This window comes from Botrytis fragariae (assembly GCF_013461495.1).
Source record: "Botrytis fragariae strain BVB16 chromosome Unknown tig00000050, whole genome shotgun sequence".
Taxonomy (NCBI): Eukaryota; Fungi; Ascomycota; class Leotiomycetes; order Helotiales; family Sclerotiniaceae; genus Botrytis; species Botrytis fragariae.
The window spans coordinates 199,201-217,940 of record NW_023500992.1 but is presented as its reverse complement, the minus strand read 5'-3'; the positions used below and the strand labels follow the sequence as shown (position 1 = coordinate 217,940).

Below are 18,740 nucleotides of genomic sequence, written 5' to 3'. Positions count from 1 at the left end.
TAAATGTATATAGAATTCCGCATCAAACTAGGCAGTGGTCTCCAATGCCATTTATAATCACAGTCTTGTCCGGGAGTACAACCTTCGTCATACGACCAAGTCGCGAGTGTACCAGGACCTTCGTTAATACGCCTTCGTCCCAAGCAATATCAAGTTCAAATCCAGTTCTTGCCTTAACACCACTCAACTCCCCTGATCTCCACTCTTTAGGGCAGGCTGGCAAGACTTGAATGGTATCAATTTGATGTGACTGTATTAGCATTTCAACAATACCAGCGCATCCGCCAAAATTTCCATCAATCTGGAAGGGGGGGTGTACATCTAGCAAGTTGGGTAATGTACTGTCTTCCAACAATCTAAAGATATGCCCCAAAGAGCCATCCGCATCATGTAACCTGGCATGAAGACAGATGAGCCAGGCTCGACTCCATCCTGTATGACCTCCACCATTCTCAGCTCGACGACGCAGCGTAACCTCAGCAGCAGAAGCAAAATCTGGTGTCTCTAAGGGGTGAATCGAGTCACCTGGATAAAGAGACCAAAGATGCGATGTGTGACGGTGGCCCGGCTCATGTTCTTTGAAGTCTTGAAGCCACTCTTGTAGTTGTCCAAATTCGCCGATTTTTGAAGGCGGTAGTTTGCTTCGAGCTGATCTCAAAGCTTCAGTCAGTTCATCCTTTATCTGCAGCGAATCTACAGATAATAGGAATGCCTCGAAGAGAGATTTGATGATCTGTATATCGATAGCAGACCCCTCACACAAAACACCCTTTTGACCTTTAAGGTCGATGTAAGAGTTTTCCGGGGACAAAGACGGACTAGTTATTAGATATTCTCCTGTTGAATCTTTGATAAGAAAATCCAAGATGAATTGAACACTTCCACGCAGTACAGGAAACATTCTTTGGAGGAATCTTAGATTATGATTGCCTCCAAACAATTGTCTCTGCCAAATATGAGTACAAAGCCAGGCACCACTCATGGGCCACACTAAGATCGCCTTAGTTAAGTAGATCATCGACACTAAGAATTGAAGTCAACTCACGTGTGCCTGGCATCCAACGATCCTGAGGATCTGTATCAGCCCAGATGTCTGTACAGCTATGGGATGTCCAACCACGACACCCGTACATAACTCTAGCGGTTTTCTCCCCACGATGCGCCATCCGTTCAAGCAGATCAAATAATGGATCTTCACATTCTTCCAGATTGCAGACATTAGCTGGCCAATAATTCATCTGTGTATTGATGTTAATCGTGTATTTACAGCCCCATGCAGGCTGGAAAGATGGATTCCAGAGCCCTTGCAAAGTCGCAGGAAGAGCTTTATCTCCTGGTCGACTACAAGATATAAGAAGATAGCGACCATAGTTGGCATACAAAGCTACCAAACCAGGATCTGGAGTGATAAGTAGCCTCTCATTTGTGGGTATGTGAGCAGCACCGGGGAAGAGTCGAAGTTTGAATCGCCCATACAGTGAATTGTAATCCTGGACATGTCTTTTGAAAAGATCAGCATGGCTACAGAGCGCCTTCCTTGCTTGGATCAGGGTTTTAGCTTCCAAATCTGCATGGCGAAATGTTGTCTGTGCGGAAACAATGATTAAAGCCTTTGAGGAGTTTACAATAACACAATTCCCCACAGTCTCAACGTTACCATCGCCAGCTAAGTCCTGAACACTGACAACGCAACAAAAATTGTTGCTGTTTCGTCCACCTGGTGTCCCGTGCATCACTATAGTCCCATCTTGCGCTTCAATGGAGTCAACGAACTCATCAGTAGCAAATTCCCGATCGCTATATCTTGATAATCGGATGGTGAACTCCGCTTTCTCGGACGATTCCAATTGCACGACCAATACATCGTCAGGATAACTAGCGAAGACTGTGCGTTTGTATCTAACTCCAAGATGCTCATACTCCGTGGTCACATTCGCTGTTGACAGTTCCAGTCCCCTCCAATAGTTGCTTACTTTTGCTGGGTCGTGTCCAAGATCCAAGGTTAGAGTTCCGAGTGGTTCATAATGGCGTTGACTGTGAGGAGTGGCAAAGAATGCCTGCTCAGCCAATTTTTCCGCTTCTGCATGGTCGCCTATCCGGATAAAATGTCGCAGATGGTCTAGGTTACTGAACGCGTCTTTCGGTGTACGATCTTGGGGACCCCCATACCAAATTGAGTTCTCATTCAATTGAAGCGTTTCCCTTGACGTGCCACCATAAACCATTGCACCCAATCGGCCGTTGCCAATGGGCAAACTTTCCGACCAATCCTTTGCAGGTGACGTGTAATGAAGAGTCTCTTCCAAGTTAGAGGGGGCCATCTTGGATTTTCAAGGCGTGTTGTTTAGTATTCTAAAATTGAGACATGCTCTAGATATCAATTTCTCATGGTGGCCAATGCTGTCCAAAGACGAATGCAGTCAGCCTCGGCGCACTCTCTTCCGCTCAAATTCGCTTTTCATCCAATCGCTTTGAATCTGACGACAGGGATCAATTTAACCAGAAAGCTTCTTCACGCATGGACAACAGCCTGAACGAATGTTTAGAAATCCATCAATAGAAACTGTTTGTTCAATTATAATTCCCAACTGTTGGGGTTGCGGAGAAGAGATAATGCGGGGAGAAGAGAGGTGACATCGGGTGGTAGCAAGGGCCGTTGTCCCGCATGGGACATTTGACATGATTGGTAGGAATCCAAATGGATTTTCTTATATAACAAAAGTGAATATCGTAGTCAATTTTCTACGAAGACGACAGGAATCATACGATTATTGTGGAGTGGTGGTCTTTGCATATTTCCTCTTGCACTCCCCACTCACCCCCGTTGCCCACCAGAAACACCTCGAAGGATAGGTCTTCTATCTGAAGCAAAGCCTCCAAATAGAAAGAAGAAGAATACCCTCGAATTGTCCTCATAAAATTCCCTGAGCACGTGAATCCGACCTTTACCTCGAAGAAGTTTACTATCTGAACCAGGAACGCAATGTCGCCCAGGTACGATAACAAGCTGGAGCCAGTCGTCTCAGAAGGCCTAGGCGACTTCAAACATGCCGAAGAACATGTGGAGGAAGTCACTATTGCTCGTCTGACTGAAGAGGACTTATTCCTATTATCTCAAGAATCGCTGCAATTTAAATCATGGACGTCGTTTCGGATCTTCTTAATGATGTTCGTACAAGGCTGTGGTGCCGCTGGATACGGTATCGATTGGGCTGTCATTTCTGGAATCAATGCCTTCAAACCTTGGCACACCTACTTCGGATTTGGCACAAGCGGTGTGACTTATGGTACCTTGAACGCGTTGATGACTATCGGAACTATTTGTGGCGCTCCATTCATGGCATTTGCTGATATTATTGGAAGACGAGGCATCAATTTTGCAGGAAACTTTATTGTTCTAGTTGCATCTCTTCTGCAAGCTTTTTCGATAAATATGCCAATGTTTATGGCCGGCCGTTTCTTCCTGGGATTTGGCTCAGCACTCATGTCTAGTCCCCAGTACGTCGCGGAAGTAGCCCCAACACATCTCAGAGGTCGACTTGTTGGATTATTTGGAGCTTGCTTTCAAGTCGGAAGCTTGTGTATGAACGCTGGACTAATAGGATTAGCTCGCATTGAATCAGATTGGTGCTGGAGAATTCCTCTGGTCCTGGAAGGATTATTTCCATTAATTGTGTGCTTGTTCATCTACCCCTTAACACCAGAATCACCACGTTATCTCATCATGAGAGGACAGATGGAAAAGGCCAAGAGGGTTATCGCCAAGATGCACACCACAGAAGGCAATAATGTGGATCATCCTTTGGTTACCGTTGTTGCAAATCAGATTGAAGAATCCCTGCAGAATGAAAGACAAAGTAATCATGCTTGGTGGGACTACCGTGTGCTGTTCCATGGTAGACCAGCACAGTATAGAGTGTTAGTTCTTGTGCTGTACTCAATCTTTCAACAGTGGAACGGTGGCGGCATCATTGGGCAGTATCTCGTACCTGCTTTAGACACTGTCGGAATTACAGGAACCATCGAGCAGCTGGGTATGAACTTCGGACTCAATGCGACTTATTTGGTGTTTACTGTTTGTGGTTCCTTTATAGTCGATAGATTCCGAAGGAGAACTTTGATTTTTGCTGGACTAATCAGTTTTATTCTCTTGCAAACTGCCGCTACAATAACCTCCTGGCAATACACGTTGACCGAGAGCAAAGTGGATGCTGGACTTGTTGTGACCTGGCTTTTCTTGTTCCAAACTTGCTCCTCTTTGCTCATCGCAACAATGCATAACCTTTACCCTGTTGAAGTTTTATCGCTTGATATGAGAGCGAAAGGTATGGGTTTGTATGCTCTCGTGCAGGGTGCAGCTGGAACAGTTCAGAATTACGGTATCTCGGTTGGCATTCAAAAAATCGGATACAAGATTTGGGTCGTGTATGTTGGGTATAATCTCATACAACTGGTCCTCTCATATTTCGTATTCCCAGAGACCTCTGAATTGACTTTGGAGGAAATTGATACTGTGTTTGAGACACCAGGCGTCAGACCAGTAAAGATGTCTCTTGATATCCAGAAGGCGAAGAGAGAAAAGGAAAGGCTCGAGGCTGAAGGAATATCTAGCGGTGTTCAGTATTGAGAGGAGGCATCATAAGGAAGAATGCTATGGTGGTTCATCTGGAGGGGGTCGGTGTTAGGTTTTTTTTTCAAGATAAATAAGAATCCCATTCATTAATTTTCCCAAGGACTTTTGCCATATTTCTGATTGACGCTGAACGTGAGAACCTGTAGAGCATTCAGTTATGAAGATTATTTGATATTAAATGGACGACATGATGAATCAGGAGTGTGATTTTACGAGTGTTTGTTTTCAAGGTAAGATGTTATGAACGCGTTGTGAGCAAATGGAAGGCTTGGCATTTCGAAGTTCCGCTGACTAATATAAATTGATCACGAAACTTCACTAAATTGATACAATGATACAATCAACGGGAGAGCCCGAGAACGAATATTCCAAAATACCCCCTGATCTTCATCTCTTCACTGCGGACAGCATTAAATCATTCGTGACACAATACATTCAACATCTGAAATTTTCTACAAATGAAGTCGCACCCCTAGGTCTGACATTGTAGCTCATGGATATGTCGGATATACAGTCTCCCCTCCCTCTGGTTGCTGCAAATAGTCGGCCGGTACGTCCGCAGGCATTTGTCGCTGTTCAGCCCAATCTTTCACAGCATCAAAATCTCGACACTCATGTTTTGTACTGAAATCCTGGTATGCCTCTGGGGCTTCTGGATGAACCCAGATTTTACCCATAACGCCGATGTCAACTGTACACATCAATTGTTGACGAATAATATCAAGGCAATGGGCTGCCAAAACCGTAAAGGTTAGTATTTATTAGGGAATTTTTCCCTCATGGTTGACTTACAAACGTGGAGCTTTAATATTGGAATGTCATTTGCGAAAGCGCCTTCTCCTTTCTTTTGATAATAATCATAGTTATACCACAATCCTTGTCGAAGAAGATTCAAACAATGAAGATGGGTTAAACCTTCAACATGAGCTAGGTAGCCGCCGCCATATTTCTCATTGATTGTTACATGATCAGTAGTGATTCCGGACCTCACTGCCAATGTTGCCGGAATGACGACGTCACGATAGTTAATTCCCAAATCAGTCCAGGCCGCATCAACTTCCTGACCTGCATCCTGGCGATACTCATTGGGTTGTGTAAGTGACCCATTGAAAATCGTCGTGGTATACGAAAGGTTCAGGTCTTCGAGAGCTGGGGCTATGATAATATTGTTAGCTATTACTTCCTTTGGCAGACAGCCATGCAGAACAGTGAGCCTACAATATTGTGAGATATGACCCGTGCATAGTCTTTCAGTGCTGCGACCCCAACGTCCACCAATCCAGAAACCAATCAAGCAGATACTGATGAAAAAGATGAAAAAGACCAGGACTAGGAGAATCTGCGAGCAGAGACTTTCCTCCTCCTCTACTTCTTGCCTTCTATATTCGGGTGCCAGAAGGGGTGTCCGACTTGTTGGCCCCGCTTGACGAGAAATCTCTTCGAAAACATAAATTTTATCCGTGAGCCTGGTTCTCATTTTGAAAGTTTGATTATCGACTAATTATAAAGAAGAATACTTGCTCATAAGAAGATGAAAGTACGTGGTGTTTGGTATTAGGATGGTTTCGAGGAAACGGCATCTTGGGACTTCAGAAAAATGGATGATGTTTCTCGACAATTATTGATCTGCATCAGTGTATGGCTAATGTCTGAGGTGATGAGCTTGAATCTATTGTAAGCTAATAATCTGAAGTCAGTATTGGCCTGCTCCACCGCTTGATTTAGTGATTCTTTCTCTCCAAAACAATGTCTTCAAGAGTATGAAACATTTGTGCAACTTGAGTAAGCTATTATATATCGAAAATTAGGACTGGATGTTTTTCAGATCTTCGTCGTTATGCCACATCTGTGAAGCAGTATCTTATTTACTCATTATACCCCTTCAATCGCGACATGTTGAACCTGAGAACTTCAACTATAGATACTTCATCTTTAACCATTTGCTCTTTCATAATCCTGGAGACGAACTATCTTGGGGTGGTATTTTTGGCAATCCAATATTTAAATCTGTATCACGACACCGGTGATATGCTCACTTTACAGTTAGCTTGTGCGCCCAGAATTTAGATCTGTACTAAAGTGCTACATTGTATTAAAGTACCACTTCGTATTATGGAACATGAGATGGAACACCTTTACACAATTCTTATGTGGTGGTTGCTCTGAAGGCTATCAAAAACCAAGACATCTTCTGATAGATTTTCCTGTCAAGACGTGGAAGTGCCTCACATGCCAGATGCTTTTGCTTAGATTCGTACATGTGGGATACTCAGTCCATAAAATTTGTCTAAACTCTGTTTACGTTATGTACTACTGCGAATGATAACTGGCTGAGGGGCGTATCCATTACTGTTCATTTCGATATCTATCACTACTACTGTATTCTAAATGATACTTCATCGTTTTCCGACCCATATGTAATTATAACTGAACAAATCGTTCCAATATAACATTCAACTCTCATCGTTCAGCCAACTGTACCTCATCGGCAGTCACATAACCTCCTGCAATCTCTCTTCCCGTTATGTATGATGGAACCAACTTCATCACCAGCATACTAATTCTGGTGTCTATGGTCTGCATGATCATCATCATCCTCTTTCTCTGGGTCTATATATATTCTCGTCAAATTCCATCACCATCGTCCCTCCCATCTCATCCCTCCCATCCGATCCTTCTCAAACCACCTTCGCGTCCAAATTTCCATACTTACTCTCTCGAATCCCCAGTATACTCATACCATGAAGTTCCTCCATGAATTTGCATTGGCGCTGGACATGGCTGCTGGCGTGATGGCCGGTGCTTTAGATGCTAGTGCAAGTGGTACTGGGACTTTGACTTCGACCTCAAGCACAACGTCTTCAAGTGCTATTACGGCGACTGTCACAACTTCCACGGCGGCTAATCCTTATGGTGCGTACGGAGAATATGGTAACTATGGAGTGTATGGAAGTTACGAAAGTTACAAGAAGAGAGCTAAGAAGTAGTACTACGGAGGTAGAAGGTGAGTTATAATCAGACGAAACTTTGCATCAAGACTAACTCGTGGTAGGATCCCTGTGGGTCTTGAACTGTCATCTCTTGGCCAGGACTTTCTTTCGTTCGGAGGTGCACTTTCATTTGGAGGCGGGGGGTTCGTTGGGTAGCTTGGGGGTATCAATTTATTTCATTCATTTAAGGGTGATAATGATGATGTACTAAATTCTCGAGTTTGTTGGGCATTATGAAACATCATAAACTGTAGAATTCTAGAATGGAATTTAGTTGGCATTCAAAACCTTCGATACGAGATTTTCGGACCGGAAATCTCGATTCTACAGCTCAATGTACCTTTAAGAGTATTTCTAAACACTTTGTGCTGTCTCCCAAACCAATTTTGAGGTTTTGAGGTTTATATGGGCTGTCCAGAGATCTTAGGTTCCCAGTTCCATGCTTTACATTGATACTTCTTGATTTTCTAGTGCTGGCCGAACCGCGTCATCAAAAGCGGACCCCTTCCTCCCATAACCAGCTTACAAGGCATTTATAGCATTCTACCGCAGCCATAGCATCGAGATATCAATTGAAGTACTTGAATACCGTAATAAACTCTCCACTATGTACCTTTGGCGATTATCGACTCCATTTTAGCCACTACCCTCTTCAAACAAGCAACAATTCCTCAAAAATCAATCAAATTTGTTCTGTCAAAAAAACTCCTTTGCCATCTTGTCAAGTTGATTGTCTACTATTCATTTATAATCAAGAGATTTATCGTAATAAGAGCACAACTTTTACCCTGCATAGAATTGAAAATAATGTGTTCTGTTCTGTAAGAACATATTCATGATATCAATTTTTCAATAGTCTTATGGGGAATAAAATATATCTCCGCTCAAAGTCTCACTATTCAGAGGAATGATGGGAACAAGAAAGTTCAACTATGAGTGTAATTGAGCTATGGAGACCAAACTAAAGACCACATATATTTTCAAAGGTCTGCTACAAGTCGCAACTATGCCAATGCTCGTCGTAATCAACGCCCATCTTCACTCTAACAGAAAACAGGAACTACTAATTTGATGAGTATTTCCAATTGAGATGCTGACCGACGCGATGAGCATGAGTCTCACATGCGGCTCACATTTAGCGCCGCGTAATCCTCAACCAGAAGTCCTGCTGGAAAAAAATGCCATGGCAGCGGCTTTTCCATGGGTTTGTAGGATTTGTAATCGCGATGTCATAATTTCGTATTATCTGAATGGTTTTGGTCAGCTTCTATGTAAAATAGCGGATTTGATAACAATGGACCGGACCTCGACGATTGCTTTATTCAACGTCATATTTGCGATGCGGACTTTCAGGCAACGTGTGCCGCCATAGCCAAATACTAAGTCCTGGACCTGCTCCATCTTTCGCAATTTCGAAATCTCCTTCTCGAACCATCGCTCAGGATGGAACATATCGGGATCTAGTCCAAAGACGTCATCGAGTAGCATGCCTGTCATGTTGATACCAACGTTGGTATTAGCCGGCACAAAGTGGCCCAGAATTGTATCTCCATTATGATGAACGACCCTTTCGCGAAACAAAGTGATAGGCGAAAATATGCGTAGCCCTTCTCTGATACATGCTTGAAGATATGGAAGTGTCGTGGCTTCTTGATTAGTTATCGGGGTGGAAATTGCGTTAGCCATAGATGCACCGGACAATTCTTCTCTCAGACGCGTATAAACACGCGGAAAAGTGGCAACATGCAGTAGTGTCCCGCGGAGCGAGCTTGAAGTTGTATCTGACCTAGCAAAACTGTGGTGAAATCACGTTAGTAGGTTCTCGTGGTTAAATAGTTGCTTTTTACAGTGAAATAGTGATCCCCGACTCAGCTTGCTCCCGAGAGATGCCATGCTTGAGGAATGAGCCAAGTATATCCTTCTTGATTGGAGTATTTGGAGTAAACAGTTCTTCTACAACTCTCCAGGAGATCTGTGAAATCACTTAGCTTTTATCATGTGAAAGCTGTGGTGAGAAAACAGACCCCAATGATCTTTCCAAGCCCATATGTGTCGGTGGGTTGGAGGAGAAGAAAGCGTTTGATACACGGGATATATGAAATCCGCCCAAGCATTCTGTTCAATTCAACAATCACAGAGAAGTTCTCAACGATCGATAACCGAGATTCGAGAGTGTATATGAAGCCATAAACATCTGTATGTGATTTGACGAAGCCGAACGGGTGTCCAAAACATAAATGAGAAATTATATCTGTGGTAAGATACCGAATGCTACGAGCCATGTCGAACTTTTTGGTATTGAAGTCACTGGAAATTGCATGATTGCCAATACATGAGATCCATTCTCTAACGCGTTTGTCCAATTTGGCTCTAGGCTCGTGATATCATTTCCTCCATACTTCTCACAGAATATTAGACATACCTCATGAGCAGTAAGACGAGAGTGCACGACTTACACCTGCTTTCATCTGATGCCGTAAGACACGATGCTTACATTCGTTCCTCTCCGTAATTAAATTTGCTCGGTGCGGGTCGATGTTCAGCGCATCATACCATGGTCCGCGTGTGTAGTTTGTGTTTTTGCCGAGGATTCTCCTGATTATATCTGGATCACTGAGGAGAAGATGGTTCGGGACTTCCAGGCTAAGTTGAACATACATAACTATGATCACAAACTTTTATAGGTAGTTTTAAAGCATTGTCTCTTGACTTAGAATTTTTATGCCAGGTTTTTCATTCCATTGCAGCAATGTGTGCTTTTCAATCCTTAAAGTTGTTGAGACTGGCAAATTGTGAATATGCAAATGTGCGAGAACTAATTAATTTGGCATTTCCAGCCCTCTAATCTCTACTAACAGGACTCTTATAAGACTGGATTCATTTTTGTGCGACTCTAACCAGGAAATCACAATCTGGATCCATGGCAGTCAGCGCCGGGTTTTTGGGGATTCCAGGCACTTTCCACTGATCACCGCCGATCTCCTTTTCTCCTACAGAATTAATGTCAAATTTCATAAGGACCGTTGCTACGAAAAAGAAAACTTCTTGCTTTGCAATTATTCGACCGGGACAGCGTGTATGTCCGCCTCCAAAAGGATAATAACCCTTTTTTTCTGTCAAGCTTCTGTCTTTCAACCATCTATCAGCGCTGAAGCACAGGGCGTCTAATCCAAAGTTTTCCTTGGATGAGTGCATGAGGCGAAAGGGCCCAAGAATGCGATCGCCAGGATGAATAGTCTCCGAACCAATGACGGTACGCTTTTCTGCACAGCGTATTACAGCCGCGACGTTGTAGAGACGCAGAGATCCATTCCATACAGCAGTAAGTGTTGGACAATTGTTCATCAACCGGTCGATGGAAAACGAGTGGTCTGCAAGGCTATCTTGCGATATCTCCTTTACTACTGCACTTTTGAGAGCAGGATCGCTGAGTATGTGCGTGAGTGTCCAAAAAAGGATTCGAAATGTATTGGGATGAACACTAGAAGCCTGTCAGATTCAAATGCGAGTGAACCAGATAATAGGAGATTTACCCCCAAAGCATAATGATACTAATAGATGCTGCCTCGTTGAGTTTAAGCCCAAGTTTTTGCTGTTCAGATTGCATTCTTTCGAATAGCCAACTGATGTTGGGTCGCTCAGCAGGGCTTAAAGCATAGTACTTAGCGAAAGTCTCCATTAGAATCTGTCGTGACTTTATCATATCTCGAGAAAAAAACTCCGGGTGTTGATGCGCAACTTTCCATCTTGTTGTCTCCCAATCAATGTAATGTTGAACGAAGTTTGCATCAATGCTGAAGATTTCCTTTCCAAGAAATGCTTTTGTACCTGCTTCAACTAACGTGTAACGACCCCAATTGTAGAGGCTTACAACTTCGCCCTTAGACCCGAGATGAAATATCTTTTTTGATGAACAGGGCGGAGCTTGTAACATTTCCTCAATATGACAGAGGAGGGTTCCCGCTATTTTATGCATTCGTGGCCCCGGGGCCAGCTGCTCCCGGATCCAATCTTCTTGAACATCGATATAACTTTTCCTTTTGGGGTTATCACAGATGAAATGGGATGAGGCGTCCTTTTGACAACAAAAGAAATTTGCTGAATATTCCAGAAACATGAAATGAAAAGATTTTTCTGGGACGCTGATTCCTTTGAAAGAAGTTTTTATAAAGTAGTCGAATGTCAAAGCTTTCGTGTCTCTCCATACTGCCATAGCATGTTCCGGATCATGAATAATAACGAATTTGGAACCTCCGATCATGAGAGCAAAAGGTGCAGTTCCTTGAAAACATTTCCTTGGAAAGCTAAGGGACTAATCGACTGACTATCAGAGGTTGCACTTACGTTGCACGATTGAGAGTTTCTTCTGGGTTTCCAAGGAACGACATCGTATGTCCTGGTACAAGTCAGCGCCCATATAACCTCAGTGACTGTAGGTGAACTGACCTATTATCGGGAGAGAATAAGGTAGCATATGAGGTTCGTCTGGCCAGAATATTGGAGCGAGAGAAAATACCCACACTCGCCAAACACACCATAGGGTTCCCACAAAGCAGCATATAGGTATAATGCGGGCCGATGTAAATTGAAAAAAGGAGGATTCGGCATCAAGCAGATATATCGAAGTGGTCTACAAAACTTCAGATAGCATGTTCTCGAGTCTGTTTGACAGATTAAAGACGTCAAAGGTTCTGTGATGTGTAAGAATCTACGAGCCGATTCTCTACACAATACTATTGGTAGTACCTCAATGAAGCAAGCTGTTAATTTTATATTAGTCAGATCAAAATTGTGGTAGATGCACAGCGATTCTGACTTTCCTATTACAGTATTGAAACAATTATCATGCATAGTATCTCATGCAATAAACTCATAACGAAGAAAGCTTATCAAATTCAATCCCAATTAAGGATGTGTGTGGTACACGCGAAAGGGACACACTGCAGTAGAGTAGCCATTTATTTCATAATCACATCCAAAAATTTTGGGGATCGAATTCGTGTTCGCGAAATTGGTACTTGCCATGTAAAGTTCTGCGTCGCAATTAATGTGATACTGCTGGCATGCATGCATGCGGTGATCTTTAACGGCCTCGCTTGAAGAGGAACCGATACATGCAAGGTTGTAATGGCTCGAGACACAGAAGTGCGCAGGTTGAGGGTTGCATCCCTGATATAATGGCAACACCTATCCTTACAAGCATGTGAGTCAACGCCGCTGAAATACATCGGACTTAATGAGCTCGCATTACGAATTGGAGTTCTCCCCAATGTCTCATTCCAAAAAAACCAGTTCTTCAAACTACACACATTCACTTTCCTTTTAGTGATCCACTTTTTGAAGCGATGATGAGGGACAATTCTATCCATGAAAAAACATCTCTTGACGAGGGCATTGAAAGCAAAAATAACTATCACGATAACAACTCACCCAATAGTGGACCAATCGAAGATGTAGAATCTAGGTATCCAGGACCTCTTGGTTTTGCTCTTCTTCTCCCTGGCGTTTGTCTGGCTGCTTTTATAGTGGCACTTGGTCGATCGATTGTCGCAACAGTTATCCCTCAGATCACTGAACACTTCGGCTCACCAGAAGATGTGGGATGGTATGGTTCCGCTTACCTGCTAACCGCGTGCGCCTTCCAACCGCTTTTTGGCAGAGTGTACACTCACTTCAATATTCGAAACGCTTACCTGCTATCTCTCAGGGTTTTCGAATTTGGGAGTCTTTTATGCGGAGTTGAACGAAACTCTACAGCCCTTATCGTTGGTCGGGCAATTTCTGGTGTTGGGGAAGCTGGAATTATAGCAGGAAATCTCAACATAATTTCGTTGGGCGCTCCATTGAAGAAGAGACCCGTTTGAATCGGTTAAGTTGGTTCGATTTGCGTGCTTTTCCTTCCTCAACCAACAAAGGTTGTGACAAGTTGCCCACTTGTATCTGATGTGCTAGATTCGGAATCGGCTTTGTTTGCGGGCCCATCATTGGCGGTACATTGATTAGTCGTGTATCGTGGAGATGGTGTTTCTGCTTCAACCTTCCCGTGGGAGCTGTGACTCTTGTAGCATTACTGTGCTTTTTCCATCCGAAGAAGTCGCTTAGAGCGTGCGAACAACTTAAAAAAAGACTACTACATCTGGATCTCGTTGTAAATATTCTGACCATGGCTGCCGTGATCATGTTATTATTGGCTTTGCAATGGGGAGGGTTCTCTATGCCCTGGAGTAGTTCGAGGATCATCGGGCTGGTAGTTGGCTTTGGTGTGGTTTCGATCTTGTTCTTGATTTGGCAATGGTACTATGGTACAGAGGCACTACTTCCTCTACGTATGATAACGCAGCGGAATGTTTTCGCCGCCATTGCTTCATCATTCTTCCAGTCAGGAGCCGTCCTTGTGTATACACATTACCTTCCTTATTGGTTTCAAGCAATTAAGAACGCGTCGCCCCTCAGGTCTGGCATTGATACAATTCCTTACGTCGCTAGCAGCTTTGTTGCCGCAATTTGCGGCGCGATCATGGTGAAAAAGTCGGGATATCTCAATATACCATCTCTTGCAGGTTCTATAATTGCTTCAGTCGGAGTTGGGCTTTTGTACACACTGCATGAATATACACCAACAGCAAGATGGGTTGGCTTCGAGATTTTAGGTACAGCAAAGGCTGGTATGGCGATTCAGCAATATTTCCTCGCGATATAAGCCACTCTTATAACAGAGGAAGTGCTTATTGGTACAGCCTTAATTCTCTTCTCGCAGAACCTTTCTGGCGCAATTTTTGTTTCGGTGGAGAGTAGTATTCTTAGAAATAAGCTCTTAGTGGGATTCCATGACCCTCAATTCGCGGGAGTCAACATTCAGCTTCAGCCATTATTAACGCTGTACAACAGTGCACTTCAAAATGTCTTCATAATGGCAGTACCGATGTCCGTGCTGGTCTTGATTTGTGCAATTCCCTTGGAGTGGAGAGATTTGAGGGAGAAACAAAGGGAGCAGTCTCAGGCTGATATTTGAGAATAGTGAATCACTTTGTATTTAGATTGATCTATTGTTGCACAAAATTCTAGAGAAGTGACGGTGTCGAAAAGATCACGTGAGGCATCAGCTGCGCACAGCGGCGGGATTATCTCGCTGTTCAGTAGGTAGTAAGCACGTGTTATGTTACACTGCAGCGTCGCGTCACTTTTATCTTTCAATTTTCAAATGGAAGATTTCTCCATTCTTATGTCAACTACATTCTTCATTATGCTCCGTTAACATCTTGTGGGACATCCGATGATAACCTTCCTCAAACAGGCGGTGAACCTCTAAGTGGTATAAGCTTTCATGCTCGAGTCTCCACCATTTCCCCGGAGCCTAAGCGTGTGATCATGACTTTACTGGGGTTAGGGTCGCAGTGTGAAGTATCCTAGTGGGTACCCCAGCGAGTCCAGGAAAGAAATTATCGCACAAACTCATCGTTTGCTGCATATACGGAAGAGGTTGGTCGATGGTTTAACCGTTGTATAGCCAGTTAAACATGAGGCTCGCGTCCTTTTGGAAGGAGACATCTCCTGCTTACAAAACTTGGAAATCCTCCAATCATGCGTAAGTTTTTTTCTTTCTCAATATTCCATCTTACGGACGTATTGCAAAATTCAGAATTGTATGCTGATATAGGCTTACTATAGCATGATTAGGGCTCGACGCGTCTGATACGATAGTTCGTATAGACTAAACCCCAATGGAAGTCTTTAGTGTGTAGGCGACGAAGATAGATCGCCATGCATTTGTTTGATGGCCGAAATGAATATGCCTTGAACCTTATGTGATTTCCTAGGGACTCGATTTCGATTGTTCAGATATCTAGATTCTTTTACCTTGCATCTCTATTTATTAAGGGGTTTACTAATTAGTATTGATATTTTATTTTAAGACGCGTTTGATTGAAATGAAATTCGCTCGAGCGCTTTTTGATATTGGAAATGGTACAGGGTTTTCATCCCAAACAATTCTTCGGACTCGCTAATGTATGGCCAAAATCGTTATCAGTTCATCTTCCTCATTTCCCCAACGTCAGGTCCACAGAACAGTCTTCTCAAAAATTCCATAAACATGGATCTAGGTTTATGATGTAGCATGTGTATATTGAACAAGGATGATATCGGAGGTTCCACATTTCTGGGTCGAGGAATCAAGCTATCCATGCATCTAAAGTCATCGACAACGTGCTAAGGGGTGAAGGATTCAACTATTCATAGTTGAAAGCCAGCGGTTGCAGCTTGTCTGTGTAACATCAGGCAAAAAACACCTGGACGGGATCATGCCCTTGGAGCCAATGATAGCAGGCAGATATCGGGCGGGTACATGTATGGTATGTCAATGGACATCCCGTGTTCCCAGACAAGGCAGGCTACTAAAAGGGATTGTTACGGACGAGTTACGGGGATCGTGAGTGGTGCTTTCATCCATGTGCTCGGTGTCTTGTTTTTGGCCTGTGGCAATCTTGGGAAAACTGCCCTCAGACCTTGGCTCCGGACTGTGCACAATGTCGCCGTGACACCTTTCGCTAGTATTCCCTAGATGAACTGAATGAAAAGTCTTGATTACGGTGCACTCATATCTCCTATACTGATGCTTTGGGAGTGATCTTCAGAATGATTATGTTGATGATATCAAACCTCGAGAATCACAAATCGCACAAAATTGTCCTTCCGGGGTTTGCCAATGGAACAAACGCTAAATTGAGAGCAGCAACAGCTAATGTCTTTAATTGCTAAAAAACTATCAAAACTTCCATGGTATCAACCGCTAATATCACAGTAATATTCAAACAGAACCAGATCGATAATCATAACCATTGATTCATTTATTCATGATTTCATTTCCCATCTCAACATCTTCCAACACCATAGGTCCTATGAAAATTGCCCCCTTGCGCAGAATATGAATAACCCCATTCCCTCTTTGGCTCTTCTTGCGCCTCGTACCCAGGCTTTTCCTCTCTCACTCTTGACATCAGCATCTGATTATTCCATTGCGGCATCTGCCACTCATACATTCCTGGATCTGGCTTGAAAATATCATCGTAGCTCCCAGGAACCTCCGGCATTGCCCCCATGAACGTTTGGAAGGGTTGCGAGCCCCAATGATGCGAAGGTCCCATGTTGTATTCGGTAGGCTCAGGAAGTTGGCGATTGAGGGAAGGAGCTTGGGGTAAACCATTTGGAATGGCGGGCCATGTGGTTTCTTCGTAGAGTCCATCAAGATCACCGAGTTCAGGCGCTGGAGATTGGCCTGCTGAGTGAATACTGGATTCTGAGGTTGGAGGTGATGGTATTGATGCAGTCATACCATTCCATGGAACAGTGTGATGTGATTCGAATCTCTGATGGCCTTCAGCTTCCGGATATGATCTTCCGTTATCCACCACAATTGCAGATGGCGACCTTGATCTGATAGTGGGTGTGTTCATTGGTGGAGATAGTAATTGGTGACTGCCGACTTGGTCTTGAGAATCTGATTGAATGCTGACTTTCATCTTTCTGTCTGCTCTCGTGGCTGTTTGTCTGCGTTTGGTGCCTTCTTGCACATATGATGGTCTTCTTGTAGCAACAATGTTTCCGTCTGCGTCTCTCCAGAGTCTTTTTCTGGTAGCCAATACACCTAGTCCCTCACCACCAGCTTCATCATCCTTCTCCTTGTGACGATTCATATGTCTGTCTACATGACATGTTAGAATAAGATTTTTGAGGAGCAAAATAATGTCACCTACCAAGAAGATCTCGACGTCGAAAATGCGCACGGCATCGCAAACAGGTATGATTTCCATCCTTGTGATTTAACGCATGACGGTGTAAATGTTCACTCCTTGAAAACGACTTTCCGCACCCCGCGAAACTACAGCAAAACTTCTTCTTCCCAAGACCTGCATTTGTACTGTCGTTCAAACTTTTCGAACTCGATGTTGAACTTATTGAAGATGTGCGAGAGGATGATGATGAATTTGTGAGTGAAGACATGTTGATGTCGACGATAGTGATATGGTAAGAGTGAAGTTCAAGCTTTGACTGTTATCCTAATTCCAATACTGGTAATTGAGTTCAGACTATATAATGAATATCGAAGAACGGGGAAAAGAGGGGTCCAGCACTAAGGTATATATCTAGTCACGGAATAATTTCCACTCCACTGACAATCATCCTATCTAACCACTGGCCCAATTTCCATTTATTTAACACTCCCAAGTTTTACCCACTCAAACACCGGTTATCGGGCATGGTGCACATACGTACATGATAATACATGGTTCCTCCAGGGCTCTCCACAACTAGTTTACTCAAGATTTCCACTGCCACTACTGACAGGGTGTTAGGTCAGACTAGTCAATTGCGAATTCGACAAATTGACATACTAAACCCCGACCTGTCAATGGGTAAAGCTACCTAGTTGAGTAGGAAATCCGTTCACAAATCCTTTGGAATTTCATGTCTTGTGTGATAGGCATTTAGCCACGACGAGAATAGAAATTTGAACCTCATTCGGCTTCATTCCCCATATCCAACATTTCCATAGCGACGATACCGCACAAAAATTAATCGGGCATTAACCATGTTTATTCTATCTGATTCTCCAACCACGGGTTCTACAAATGCAAGTGCGGTTGTCTGTTCCGTTAACACCCATCACCTATCAGGAATCGGCACCGGTGCATCATGCGTACAAAGTACCCTCGTAGTTCTCAGCCGTTCCCTTGCAAATACCACCAATCATGTTTGTTAAACGGTTTCTCTTTGATGTTACAATTGGTTCCCAAAGCACATGGTATACCAGCATCCCCACAATTCCCATCAACCATTCTCAAATCAAAGGGCGCCAGGTTACCCCTCCACGCAAACCCATGTTTGTATATATTTATCGCTCGCCGCTGCATCCATTGATTTTCTGTGTTGGTGTTTTTTACCTAGGTATTTGCCAATTGCCTTCCTTATCGATATTTTCTCTGTTGATGTATTTACTAAGCATTTGGGGCATGAGCTCGAAAATTCTTATCGCAGATATCTGACCACTTGTCACCCTGTAAACATTCCCACGCTACTCGAATCCCTCACAGCGTTTCGGTGATTCACGCCAATCAATC

General features: G+C 43.5%; 7 protein-coding genes across 7 annotated transcripts; 3 read left to right on the top strand and 4 right to left on the bottom strand.

Moving 5' to 3' along the window:
- Positions 1-22: 22 nt before the first annotated feature.
- Positions 23-2,321, bottom strand: Bfra_004092 (putative glycoside hydrolase family 95 protein; the record flags this gene model as incomplete). The annotated part of the gene is made up of 2 exons (XM_037334497.1): positions 23-990; positions 1,046-2,321. 2 exons carry the CDS (start codon positions 2,319-2,321, stop codon positions 23-25), a joined length of 2,244 nt encoding a protein of 747 aa, XP_037193031.1.
- A 662-nt stretch (positions 2,322-2,983) lies between these two features.
- Positions 2,984-4,627, top strand: Bfra_004091 (putative mfs sugar transporter protein; the record flags this gene model as incomplete). Its single annotated transcript, XM_037334496.1, has 1 exon — positions 2,984-4,627. One exon carries the CDS (start codon positions 2,984-2,986, stop codon positions 4,625-4,627), a length of 1,644 nt encoding a protein of 547 aa, XP_037193030.1.
- A 497-nt stretch (positions 4,628-5,124) lies between these two features.
- Bfra_004090 (putative tat pathway signal sequence protein) lies at positions 5,125-6,110 on the bottom strand (the record flags this gene model as incomplete). Its single annotated transcript, XM_037334495.1, has 3 exons — positions 5,125-5,366; positions 5,426-5,788; positions 5,852-6,110. 3 exons carry the CDS (start codon positions 6,108-6,110, stop codon positions 5,125-5,127), a joined length of 864 nt encoding a protein of 287 aa, XP_037193029.1.
- Positions 6,111-7,374: 1,264 nt separating this feature from the next.
- On the top strand, positions 7,375-7,620 carry Bfra_004089 (uncharacterized protein; the record flags this gene model as incomplete). Its single annotated transcript, XM_037334494.1, has 1 exon — positions 7,375-7,620. The coding sequence occupies one exon, from the start codon at positions 7,375-7,377 to the stop codon at positions 7,618-7,620; it is 246 nt and encodes an 81-aa protein (XP_037193028.1).
- A 1,263-nt stretch (positions 7,621-8,883) lies between these two features.
- On the bottom strand, positions 8,884-9,905 carry Bfra_004088ia (putative cytochrome p450 protein; the record flags this gene model as incomplete). Its single annotated transcript, XM_037334493.1, has 3 exons — positions 8,884-9,418; positions 9,471-9,595; positions 9,648-9,905. 3 exons carry the CDS (start codon positions 9,903-9,905, stop codon positions 8,884-8,886), a joined length of 918 nt encoding a protein of 305 aa, XP_037193027.1.
- A 2,895-nt stretch (positions 9,906-12,800) lies between these two features.
- Positions 12,801-14,635, top strand: Bfra_004087 (putative major facilitator superfamily transporter protein; the record flags this gene model as incomplete). Its single annotated transcript, XM_037334492.1, is given in 5 exon segments — positions 12,801-12,826; positions 12,950-13,481; positions 13,498-13,511; positions 13,576-14,288; positions 14,325-14,635. 5 exon segments carry the CDS (start codon positions 12,801-12,803, stop codon positions 14,633-14,635), a joined length of 1,596 nt encoding a protein of 531 aa, XP_037193026.1.
- A 1,858-nt stretch (positions 14,636-16,493) lies between these two features.
- Positions 16,494-17,622, bottom strand: Bfra_004086 (putative krueppel c2h2-type zinc finger protein; the record flags this gene model as incomplete). The annotated part of the gene is made up of 2 exons (XM_037334491.1): positions 16,494-17,323; positions 17,376-17,622. 2 exons carry the CDS (start codon positions 17,620-17,622, stop codon positions 16,494-16,496), a joined length of 1,077 nt encoding a protein of 358 aa, XP_037193025.1.
- Positions 17,623-18,740: the final 1,118 nt, after the last annotated feature.